The sequence below is a fragment of the Lichenostomus cassidix genome, chromosome 1, assembly GCF_008360975.1.
Source record: "Lichenostomus cassidix isolate B80296 chromosome 1, HeHo_3.0, whole genome shotgun sequence".
NCBI classification, from domain to species: domain Eukaryota; kingdom Metazoa; phylum Chordata; class Aves; order Passeriformes; family Meliphagidae; genus Lichenostomus; species Lichenostomus cassidix.
The window spans coordinates 37,694,184-37,706,672 of NC_139479.1; the positions used below are offsets into that span (position 1 = coordinate 37,694,184).

Here is a 12,489-nt window from a genome sequence, read left to right on the forward strand (position 1 = left end):
GTTTGCAAACAAGTCCCTAGTGGGAAATAACAGACTGGGTTCACAGTCCACTTGGAATGAAGGATTTTTTTGTATGTGTTCCACAGCTTTATAAACATACACAGTACTGGCATAGTTAGTAAATGGACATCTCTCACAATGAGAAGAAAGACATGTATAGCAATCAAAGGGTTGTTATTAACAAATTAACTCCATATACATAGTTGCTGGGTTGGCCTGCATCAATGAGGCGGAAAATGCTGTTAGAAGATTCTTGAGTAAACTGATAAAGGGATCCTCCCAGACACATATTTTCACATTCGATTCTCTGTCCTACAACTTTTCAGAAACATTCATTGTTAAAGTGCTGTCCTTTTGAAACCTGTAATTAGGCAATGACTGATTTACAGTAAGTAGATACTAATATATTATAGTACATATGAGAAAGGGTCTACATATTGCACTTTATAAAAAATTAGGAGTAGCATTTCTTCAGATACTCTATCTTTAAAACCATGACTATGACCTATCAGAAAAAAAACCACAAACCAACAACAACAACAACAAAAAAAACCAACCAAAAAATCCAAAGGTTCAAATAATACCAGTAATGTTTATTATCTAATTTGCCTGCCCATCTCTGCTTCTATTTCCCAGAGGGACTAGATTCAGCAAGGATTATTATGTTTACGAAACAGCAGCTTCTTGAATCTGGTATTTATCTGCCTTTCTGAAAAGCTGTGTAATGTAAGACTGTTGTTTTGCTTGGTTTTACCCAACACTATGCTTTAAATTTTAGAAGTGGAGAGCTGAGGTAACAGTAAATTTCACTGAAAGAATGATTTAATCAAAAGCATTTATTTTTTGGGGTCATGTCTTCCTTTATTGGCTTTATGAAGTGTGATTTAGATGACAAACTAAAAAGAACAAAGACATAGACAAATATCTGACTTCAAGTGTGCCATAAAATAATTTTCTTAACAAAACTGACAAAGCTGTCTCCTGAAAGTATTCTGAGCACTGGACAAATGAAAGCAGCAAGGAAAGGGCAGAACATTTGAACCCACAGGCCTATTACTTAGAAGAACTTCAGCAGTTCCTATAAAAGAGCATTAGTGGCATTCAGGGAAAAAAAAATGACATAATGTATTACAGCAATTTCTAGTTCCTTCTTGTGAAACCCTGTTTCAGAAAGAGAATCACAAATTCTGGGACGAAGATTTTGGCTGGGAAGAAGACTTGTTAGAAATTTCTCAGTATGGAGATTAGCTTTCAGTGTGATTTTTCTTGACTTTGAACTGTCACTGAACTTTGCACAACTTTTCTCCAAACAAAGATTGCAGAAAAAGATTTACCTTAGAGTTATTGGCTAAGATTTCATATAAATATTTAGACTTCTATATCTAACAAAGATTTTTGAAAATATTTAGGCTTTTATTTGCTGACTAGACTTTCCACTATTCACTGATAACTGCAAAAACTCTCAATGAAAGATCAAAAGCCAAAAATTACCCCCAGCCACACTTCTCTCCACTTTCCTTGCTTCCATTTAAAATATTTAGTCCAGTCTGTACTCAGGTCTCATAACATACAAATATCGCTAAAAGCATGTAAACAATTCCATACATCTCTCTGTCTCAAGGAGCTTCTGCTGTCTTTTCAGTTTTCCTATGCAAAGCAAGGATGGAATTGCTTATAAAATCACAGGGAACAAAATACTATAAAGCACTATCCACATAAAAATGTAGCTGACTTAGCTGAGTTTTATAAACAGGTGTCTGATAGACTTTTAAAACCTTGAATAACATCTTTTTACATACATTTTTACTTAACAGGAACTCATAATATTTCCTTTTTAGTTTTATCAGAAAAAAATGGTTTTGTGAGGTTATTCTCCTTATAAATCATATATTGATCACTATGTATGGTCACATGAAATAACCTCTGAATAGTAATACAGTAGAAGTTCAGCTTAAATATCAAGGTCACATTGATTTAAATTCAGCATTTATTAAATGTATTAACTTCTAAAAGTGTGCTAAAAGAAAGATGGAATTTTTTTTCTTAACAGGAAAGCCTACATACTTTGAAAATGAGATTAACTGACTTAATAAATTACTTTTATAGTATTCTGACTCTTAGAAATACCTGTATCTCCAATGTACCAGTCAGTGCTTCATGCAAAGCTGGTAAACAGCACTTCAGAATTTAATAAAGCAGAACATAACTGTTGTTATAAACATGCAAGTTTCTTTTTGACTACCAAAAAATTAAGTTTGCTTAGCTTTTTATTGGCTTTCTTCCTAACTGAATTTAAAGAAATTTTTAATCTTTGTGCCTATGTGCTTCAAAAACCTGCTGATACACAGTTACCATGGGAGTGCAATAACTCATTTTGTACCATATGAACAACATAGCAAAATACTTGCAGAGAAATAAGGAACACCTCAAATAAGAAATTATGAAACAGATAAGTGAGTAAGCATTGATTAGGTTAGAACCTGGTCAGGTCTAAATCAAATTAAGTAAAAGGTGGCATGTCATTTTTACCACAGCAAGTTGGACCTCTAAAATTATTCCATTAAGTCCAGGCTTCCTTTCCAAATAGCAGACCACAGGAAAACACTTAATGGTATTCACCAATAATCTGAATACTTACAATTCTTAACAGTTTTCAGCTTAAAAAATTGGTTTTATTTAAATTTTCAGGGTCTTTCAGGTATTTATAAGTAAGAATCTTCATAAGCACAAAAGAAGGAAGAAATCAAATTACTCAATCAATCTGGAAACTTATTAATCATCTCTCATAGTATAAAAAAAATTTGGTCAGAACTGATCCATTTATTTTACTGAAGTTGCTGTCTTGAGGAAGGCACAGAGCAAGAAACAGATTCAGAGTAAGCAGTGGGTCCTTGACAATGTGTGTTGGAAACCCTTGTCTTCCATCTGTTTCTGAAGGCTTCCTAGATACCACACCAACCTCAGTGCAGAAAGAAAGACAATCTTCATGACAAGAACAACACTACAGTATTTGATAGATGTCTCTTTACTAGTCAGTTAGATGGGACTGGGACAATTCCCTGGCACTGTGGCCAGCTGGCATGGAAGGACTGCCATCGTTACTATCAAGGTGTCTCCCATGAAGGCAGCCTCATCCAGACTGCCTACGGGGATCAGCCGCTAGCCTCCACCAATTCCTGAGCTATGATGAGGAATTGTTTGGAAAGAGTAGTAGCTGGCACAGGGCAAAAGTGGGCCAGTGGCTGTTCTAGCAATCCAACTTCACAGGCAAGCAAGTTGCAGTGCCTGGGGGTGATCATAGAACTATTTAATTTACTAGTCTAGATGTCACTGCCAAGGCAGCTCAAAACACTCTACAAATGACAAGTATTCAGAAAAAGGACTCCTATCTGCATATCAATAGCAGAGGTTCTTTGTTCCAGTAGACTTCTATTAACTTTATTTATTATGTTGTAAGACATTATAGTTGGGGTAAATAATTTCATAAATTGGCAGGATTAATGGAACCCAAATCTAAAGGTTAGCCGGATAGTAATTCTTTTAAGGACAGAAGGAATTATGACAATTCATCCTATAGTCACACAGCAATATAGAAGGAATGGGGAAATCGCTTCTGATTTAGAAATACTATCATTCCACCAAAACCAAAGGCTGAAGTATCTTATATTTTGATGTCTACATAAATTTGAGATGAACCTCACCCAGAACACTCCTCTGTGTTTACAATAGCTAGCATCTATTTAACATGATGACTTGCCTCTGTTGTGCACACACAAGTCTGTTCTGCATTTCCAAATGCAAGTTGACTCATGCACTAATATTTCAGTACATATATATTTCTTATGGGGATAAGTAAACATTTTGGACAATACAGACCTTAATCTCAGTTTTTGCTGCACTGTACAACTTCAGGACTTTACAGGAGATATTTGTTCTAGTAAACAAGCTGTGAAATCTAATCGTCTCTCCCACATAAACATGTGCATGCATCTCAATTACCTCTTTTTTCCTACAGAGATTCTTTTGGAATGTCTCCTGTTACTGTGATTAAACTAAAAATACTTGATATGCCAAAGTCATGACAGAAGGTACTTAAAGGTACTTCCATTTTAAATAGCTGTGTTGCTTCCACAAATGCAAAATGAACTTCCATCTATGTCTCATGTTATATGCATTGTGAAAGCATTACTTATTACAATTATCCTTGCACATTGCAATGAATAATTTTTTTCATCAGTGTGAATTGTTCTCATATCTCTGCAAGTACTCAAGATGTTCATAAATACTGACTTCTGGTCAGACATAATTTTTGAAGAGAATCAAAATAGGATGACAGTTTGGAGCAGCAAAAATCTAATCTACTTCAAAAATTATTAATAATTTTAATTGGTTATATCTTCTCTGACTGGAATGCATAGCTTACATGCTACCTCCTTACAAATTAATTACATCAAAAGCACGTATATTTAATGTATGTTAGGCATCCTTCAGCAGAAACTAAAGAAACTTCCCCTCAAATCTCTGACTGACAGGATTTACTGCTTAAGAGCATGCAGTTTCTCTGTCCAGCATTGACAACAATATATTTGCTTTCTAGACTCTACAAGCACATACCATCCATCAAAGGCCTTGATGTGTTGTGGGTCTATCTGCAGCTCACTGTCTAATCAAATGAAAGAGACAGACAAAAGATTTAGAGGAAGTCTAGCATAAATGAGTGTCAGTCCAGTCTTTGATTAGGTAATGGCAATTATGATAAGTACAGCAATCCACTACAGGAAAACATTTTAAAATTGCCAGCCTGTAGCAAAGCATAGCACTTGCACATATGCACTTACCCAAAGTTTTGCCTGAACTTTTTGAATATTAACCATGCTCTGTCAGTTGTAAACAGCATAATTCGGCTTGATAACTTAAGACAGTGATCTATTACATTTTATTTATACACAGGTGAATTGTTCTAAGATGTAAATTGTTCTACAGATATAAATCTCACTGGAATGCAAATAGAATAGGCATTGAAAATTTAACCCAAATTCACACACAGTATTAGGCGAAACTATTATTTCTCACATACTGTTTTTCTGGATAACAATTTCAATGCTGAGATTTTTATATTATATAAACAAAATTTAAATATTCTTTTTTTCTCAGTTTGCCTTCTGTATCATGTTCCCTGTTCTGGTAAAGAAATCAAGCTGAAACAAATTGGAAAAAACATGGGTGCCTGAAAAGAAGGCCAAATATGTCAAAAGATACACTAACAATCACTGAACACTGACATTTAGAAGAACAAACGAGAGTCACACCAATTGAATATGGGGAGATAGAGGCAAAGAAAATTAAGCAAGACTGGGATACAGAAAAGACTATGTACAGAAGATAACTCGCTGTCAGAAAGAAAGTAGTCCTGGCCTTCAAGGTCTTTCACAGATGTCTTTCACAGATGAAAGAGGTCTTTGTCTGCTGGAGAAAGAATTACAATCAAGAGAACAAGAGTGAGGAAGACAACATCACACACAAAAGGAAACTTGCAATGAGTCCAGAGATGGTAGCATTTCAGAGACACTGACTGAGAAAATAAGTGGTATCTTTCATGTGGTCAGTGCTTATAGCCATCAGAAAATCACATTCCTCCCTGAGCAGTAAGTCTGCTATTTTATGGATTTGCGTCTTTCGTACCCTAACCATTCATATCCTTCAGAGTAACCTTACCTAAACCAGTGCCTCCACATACACTCCAACAGGCATATGGCTCATTAGAAACAAAACTGGCTGTGATTAGCAAGGTCTCCAACCTTGAGGCTTCCTTCAGCTCTAAGAAAGACTGCAAAGCTTCATTTACATCCTTTTGTGACCAGGTCATCAGACACTTACCACATTCATAATAAGTAATTACATATTAATATATCACATATGCATAATCAGTTAGATATATCATATGTAAATAATGGACCTGGCCTCTTGCATATTCATTTAAACATCAGAATTTGTTTTGTCTTATATCACCTTTCTTACTGGTGAGAATAAAATGAAATATATTTGATTGAAAACAAGCTATGTTGGAAAAGAGGACATCATATTATTTTCACTGTGAGGTGGCATGCATGGTTGTCCACTCTACCAGCCACTGATGCCATGGGTTAAAGTTCTTCATGAGCTATTTTTTTATTACTGAATTATAAGCACTGCAAGTAAGGGTTCACTGAAGAAATGAAAGGGTTTTTTTATTTCAGTTCTTCCATTAGTTCCTCCATCTCTACTTGATGTGTCCCAAAAACACAACAGTGTAAGGTAAAAACAACAGCAAGGAGAGCTGTAGGTGTGGCACACACAAATAAGTAACTTTCTCTACAGAGAAAAATTGAACTGTTGAGCTCCTGAACAATTTCTGATTAAAAAAAAAAAAAAAACAAAACCCAGAAAAACTAAAATTTAAAATTCAGAAGCTTTGCTAACAAAAGACAGCTTCAGAGGATCCTTCTTCAATTAAGAGAGAAAGGCTCAAACAGAGCCTGAACCAGAGAAGCTGTTTAAAATCAGTGATCTAAACTATTGATACACAAATCTAAAAGGAGTGGGATGCAACTATTCATTTCTATTTTTATTCCTAGTCTTCAACAAACAACAAGTGGAGTGCAGAGTACCAGTCCAGCATATAAGAGTATTCCAAATTGTATAGCAAATACTGTTATGCCAGCTCGTTCAGCATTAAAGTAATAGCACAGCAAGAGTGCCTCTCTGCTTGAAGCACACAGATGTAGAAAGGAGCTCGATCTCAAAGTTGATGAGATGAAAGCTAGAGATGTGACACATGACTTGAATTTGTGTTCTGTTCTTGTTGCACCAGCTAATAATGCTACTTGCTGCCAGGCCGTTGACTATAGTGCTTTAATTAAGACCTCCTTCAGAATGCAGGGGTCATGCAAAATGAATGAAAACAGCATGCCAAATTCAGAGATGATGTACATTAGAGTAATTTACACTTCAATTAAACAGCACAATTTGCATAATAAGAGGCTGCAGTAAAGAGCTAGTAGCAGGGGTAGTAACCTAGATTTTACCTTAGGATTGTTTATACTTTTCTGCTCTGACCCCATCCTGTCATGTAGAAAGTATAGTGAATTATTCAAAGAGCAACTTCTACTGTCATCTTCCCTTAGTAAGTCAACAAGCCATAGGCTTTAAAAGCAATGTTTTTCAATACGTGTCTAATAGAAATAGGCAATTTTTTTGTTGAGCAGCTTTGGTAGTACCATACTAGGGGGGGACCCCAAAGTCCTTAACTAATAACTGCACTTAGAACAAAGGACCAGAACTGTGAGGACATAAAATTATAGTAAATGAGAATCCAGAGGTAATAGAGCAGAACTCGTTCTCACGATGTGGCACATGCCACCAGCAGCCCTTCTGCCCTTTTAAGGCATCATACTGCAGCTATTTACCTGTTGGAGAGGTGAATAGATCAGCATTACCATATTACAGTTTGTATAAATTTAAAATTCTTGAAGATATACTGAATGATGTCATTCAAAGGTGTATATGAAGCTGTAGTAGTTAACGATCCAAACCAAAAATAATTTACAAGCTGAACATTCCATGTCATATTTTCTGTCAGTCATGTAAGACTTCACGAAGGTCAGAAGAGAATTGAGTAGTTACACCTGATTTCAAGCAGCTCTTTAGCACATTATTTTTGTCTAGTTTAGTTTCCCTCCACTCTTGTCACTACACAGATCCGATTACACCATGTGTGTTTCTCTTTCTTTCTGCATATGTTCTGTTTGTTGTGTCAACTGGAATTTACAGCAGCTGATGCAAGAAGTTGTACACAATGAGATATTTCAGAGCAGCATAAAGTGTGTATCATACAGCAGTACAGACAAGATACTCCAGGAAAGGATGAAGTCTTCATAGCAGGCACTGGCCAATGGCTCTGCTCTTTGGAGTCACTGCTGACCCTGTTTTCAGACTCCAGGAGATGGTATCTTGCCAGACTGGCAATGGGATTACAGAGCAAAAGGGATTGATTCACTGACTTAGCTCACATCAAGGAATCTTTAATAATGCATTGAACACTGTTGCTATTCCATTAAGTCAATCAAAATCTAATCATTTTAAACAGAGAAGAAACATCAAAGTTACTGTCAGTAAACTTTAAAAATGCCGCACAATTTTTGAACTAATGATTTAATATTTTGAAAATAGAACTTAGGGGCATTTTCAAAAACAACAGAAATCTTTTCTAGTTCAGAATCAAAAAATCCCTTCATTTTTTCTGTTAGCCAATTCTAGAGCATGAGTGCAAGGAGGAATTTCACCAAAAAAGAAATAGTTCCATTATCTCTATGTGTTAAATAAATAAAAGCAATTATAGAAAATATTTTTAAATGGTAAAAGACAATACCAATAAGAAGATTTGTCATTTATCTATCTTTCAAAATCTGCCATGGAATGGCTGAATTCATAAGGATAAATGATGAAAACAAGATTATTTTTAAAAATTCCTCTCATCTATTATTCTCAAAACCTACCCTTTTTATTTTCAGTTCTCTTCTTGAAGGCTTTTTTATTAAAACTATTTTTAAATCTGCTTTGTACCTGAAGGGGAAACTCAAGTGAGTGATGTGCATTTTAAAGAGAAAAGTGGTTTGTCTTGTCCCTTAATCCTGACAACAATATACTATCTCTTTATTTCCAACAATAATGATTTTTTGGTATGTCTTTTCCTTTATCTCTGACAACGGTCTTGCTGTACAGTGTGTTCTTAAAAGTGACAGATTTTCACTGTGAAAAAAATGAAAGTATTACATCTACAGTTAAAAGCCATGCAGCAGGTTTTAAAAAAACAAAACAAAAAACAACACTCTTGGGAATAGAAATGCAGAAGGAATTTTTCACTCTATATGAATGAAGATGGCTAAAATCTCTCCTCATCCTCAAAAGACTTTTGTAGGGAAAGTAATTTTTTGAAAGTACTTGATGTGTTTTTATTCCCAAAATTTTCATATGATCCTTCTCTAATCTTTATATATAACAGGAACTACTGATGGTATAGGCAGCCAGACTGATGTAACTGAAAGCATTTATAATTTCTCTGTCTTTACAACATCATTTCAGTATGTAGACATTTTCAATTACTACTCAGCATGTCAATATGAACTCTTCTCTCTCCTTCACCTACTGGAGCAGGTAAGAAATATAAGACCACAGTGTAATATTTTTTTGGAAGCCTCTCTGCTCTCCCCACATGCTGACCAGCACTCATGAAACACCTTGCCTTTCCTGTGACTGGAGAAAATCAGGAAGGGAATTACAGCCTGGAAAAAAAAATCACTCTTCTCTCTTTTTTTTTGCTCAGAAGAGCAAAATGCAGACTAGGAAATTATAATTTATAGCTTTTTATAGATAGTGATTATCTAACTGTGTTCTTCATAACATCTTTTTAATTCTCAAAAAATTTTAACACAACTCTTATGTACCCCTGATGCATTTTAGGTTTAAAAATAAAAAGCTTTCTTCCACTGTGTTTTTTTCCTATATGTTTTTTTCTTGCTGAGGTTACTTGACTAATAGTTAAGGGAATCTAGGATTCTCAAAATCTGGGTGGCATGTAACAATCCTCTTAGCTTCCATTGCTAAAAACAAACAAACAAAGAGTATCTAAATCTAAAATCAAAAGGCACAGATGAATAGAAAACATTTTTTAAGGAAACACACCACATGGCAAAATCATAACGTCAGGCACCTGCATCTATGGACATTCTGTTGTGTATCCTATTCCATACATGAACTGCCTTACCAAAAGACCCCACTAAATAAGGACGTTAAGTACTCAACTTCTTTGGCAGTACAGTGGATTACTGACCTGTGCAAGGATTACTGTCCTTGTACCATAATTTTCAAATGGAAAAGGTAACATTTCTTTTTGGTTTTGAACTTTTCTTGTCACACAATCTTCTCTAAGGACATCAGAAAAATTGGGGCTCGTGCTACAAGTCCATGGCCTTTCCCACTCCTGAAGACTTCGAAGAGATTGTGTTTGATTGGAAAACTTTATTTTGTTTTATTTGCTTGTGTCACACTTCTGCCCATGACAAGTAGTGGGATTTCCAAATGGCGTGAAAGAATTTAACTGTGCAAGTCTAATGACAATTTTTCATAGGAACTAAACCCTGATTTAGCAGTTAAAAAACATTCTTAAACTTTTTTATATCCCAAATATCATGGAAGATAGGGAAATACATTGTCTAATAAAACACAGATGAATATATTCCCAATTTCTTAAACAAAATTGTTCATAGAACTAAAACACAGCACCACTTTCCATTATAAAATAAGAGTTTTCATGGCGAATTTTTGTCAATCCTGGAATGTAGAATCTCTTGCTCCTTCATTACAGCAGCTGTCTGTCACACTATGTCCTAAATCCACACCTCTGCCTTTTGCACTCCTAGAACACCTTAGTGATCTCTTCTTGTTTGGGAGTCAAAGTTCACTGAAAGCCACTGTCAATTAAGCCTTTTGTTCCCACAGATACTGCTTGTACTTTATTTGAAATTTTTGACCAACAGATCTCTCAGTCAAATGAATTCACCTGAAAACCACTTATTTCACTGCCAGTATCTCAACAGGAGAACACTGTCAGCATCATTAGGTGCTTTTTCAGAAAGCCAAGAGGATAGAATTATTGTCATTAACATTAAAATCTTTAAAATTACTCTTCTTATTATACCAAATTTAAAAGTTCAGGACTGTATTTTTATTTAAATTAAACTTGTTTTTATGATTCTCATTATTCCTCTGTCATTTGACTCTCATAGAGGACAATGCAATTAAATCATAGAACTGACTCCAAGCTCTCAAGATAACGAAGTTGTAGTGAAGCAGATGAGAGAAGTCATTCAGCATCCATAAGGACAGGAAAAAAATGGTCCAGTATTAAAAGAAAAATAAAGTAAATCAAAAGTTGACACTCCTTTCTTTTAGTTATCATTCTTGCAAGTATGAACAATAAAATGCAGTTATTCTCTACAGATGCCCATTTTCCAACTAACTTGCAGCCAAAAATTCTATTGAAAAATTTTAGCAGGAAAAGAGAGCTACAATTAACTAGGAAACTGTAGCTTAATTAAGAAAAAAGCAAGCAACGATCTGTTAATACATAATTCTTTCAAGATACTCCTAATGCTGCATTTCTGAAGTAAATGAGCTGCAACACAATGACAGAGGGAGAATAGTACAATTATCACAGAGATAACTTGGGCAGACAGCCCACAATTTTTTACAGTGTTAGATAGTATTAGTGAAAGAGGAAATCACAAATGAACTGACATTAAGGGTCAAATACAGTAATTCAAGAGTAGCTTTAGACCTTTCCCAGAAAATACTTAAATGGGAAGAACTCATAACAACTTCAATTACCAGTTCTACCAATATTCTGTCTTGTATTTACTTTTCTCTCTTCTCCCTGCAGAAAACTACATTTCACACAGCGACAGAGGAAAATTAGCAGGTCCTTTTCCTTCTGAGAAAAATTGCTTGCAATGTGTATTTTAAGTATATGTATGACTTAGGACATATTTTTAGTCAAAGCTTTTGGAAAGGCTACAGTGTCACCAAGAAATGCTTTCAAATGAAAAGCCAGTGGCCAACTAGCAAACTGTGCTGAAGCACAACTGCATATTATAGAAGTCAGTCCTGCACTTCATAGGCAGCTTCTTAGGCAGAGTAAATCCAAACAGTCCTTATCATAATGGTGCCACAACGTTTTACACAGGCCGAAAATCTCATGCTGGTTTTGTCAAAAAATGCACAGAATAAATTCATATTTTTAATGTATCTTTAGTAAAGGCTTCACTACAGCAATTTTCAAAGAACCCTTGAAAATCTCCAAAACAAAAGTTAAGATATGTAAAATAAAACACAAAGCATGAAAAATAGGTGACCTTTGTATTCTCCTCCCTTCTCCTAACTCACAACTTGTACAGGTGTGATTCATGCACAATAAGCCAAGAAGGTATATATTTTTCAGTGCTAGTAATGCTGGACATCTGTAAAAATTCTTTTAATGGAAGTATATTTAAAGGGCATGAAAATTCTTCCAGAAATGTGCTTACCTCTTCCAGAGCAGGGTAAATTAGAATTTCCTTGGCATTTCTTAGTGCTTTCTTCAACTGACATTGGACATGAATGTGGATGTTCACACTTTTTCCCAGTCCAGCCTTCTTTACAGTCACATCTTCCACAATTACACTGCCCATGACCTTTACGATAAATACAATTCAAGATTAACCTCCATTCTGAAGAGGTTTGAAAACCTCATAATTAGATGAATTTTACCAAAGTTAGGGGTTCATTCAATAATTAGATTTGTAAAAAATACATCCAATTCACTGTATCTACTTCTTTTTCTTCTGAAAATAGCACTGGTCTACCATTCCTTTTCTGTTCCATTCCATATTCCCTTTTCTGTTTTTTACCTTAAGG

The 12,489-nt window shown here is 35.0% G+C and overlaps 1 protein-coding gene across 1 annotated transcript in view; it reads right to left on the reverse strand.

Moving 5' to 3' along the window:
* The window catches only part of ITGBL1 (integrin subunit beta like 1), a 131,365-nt gene that overhangs the window by 51,777 nt on the left and 67,099 nt on the right, over positions 1-12,489 (reverse strand). Inside the window, exon 7 of the mRNA XM_085057005.1 lies at positions 12,120-12,266. Coding sequence (XP_084913131.1) covers positions 12,120-12,266 — 147 coding nt within the window. The remainder of the gene's footprint in view (positions 1-12,119; positions 12,267-12,489) is intronic.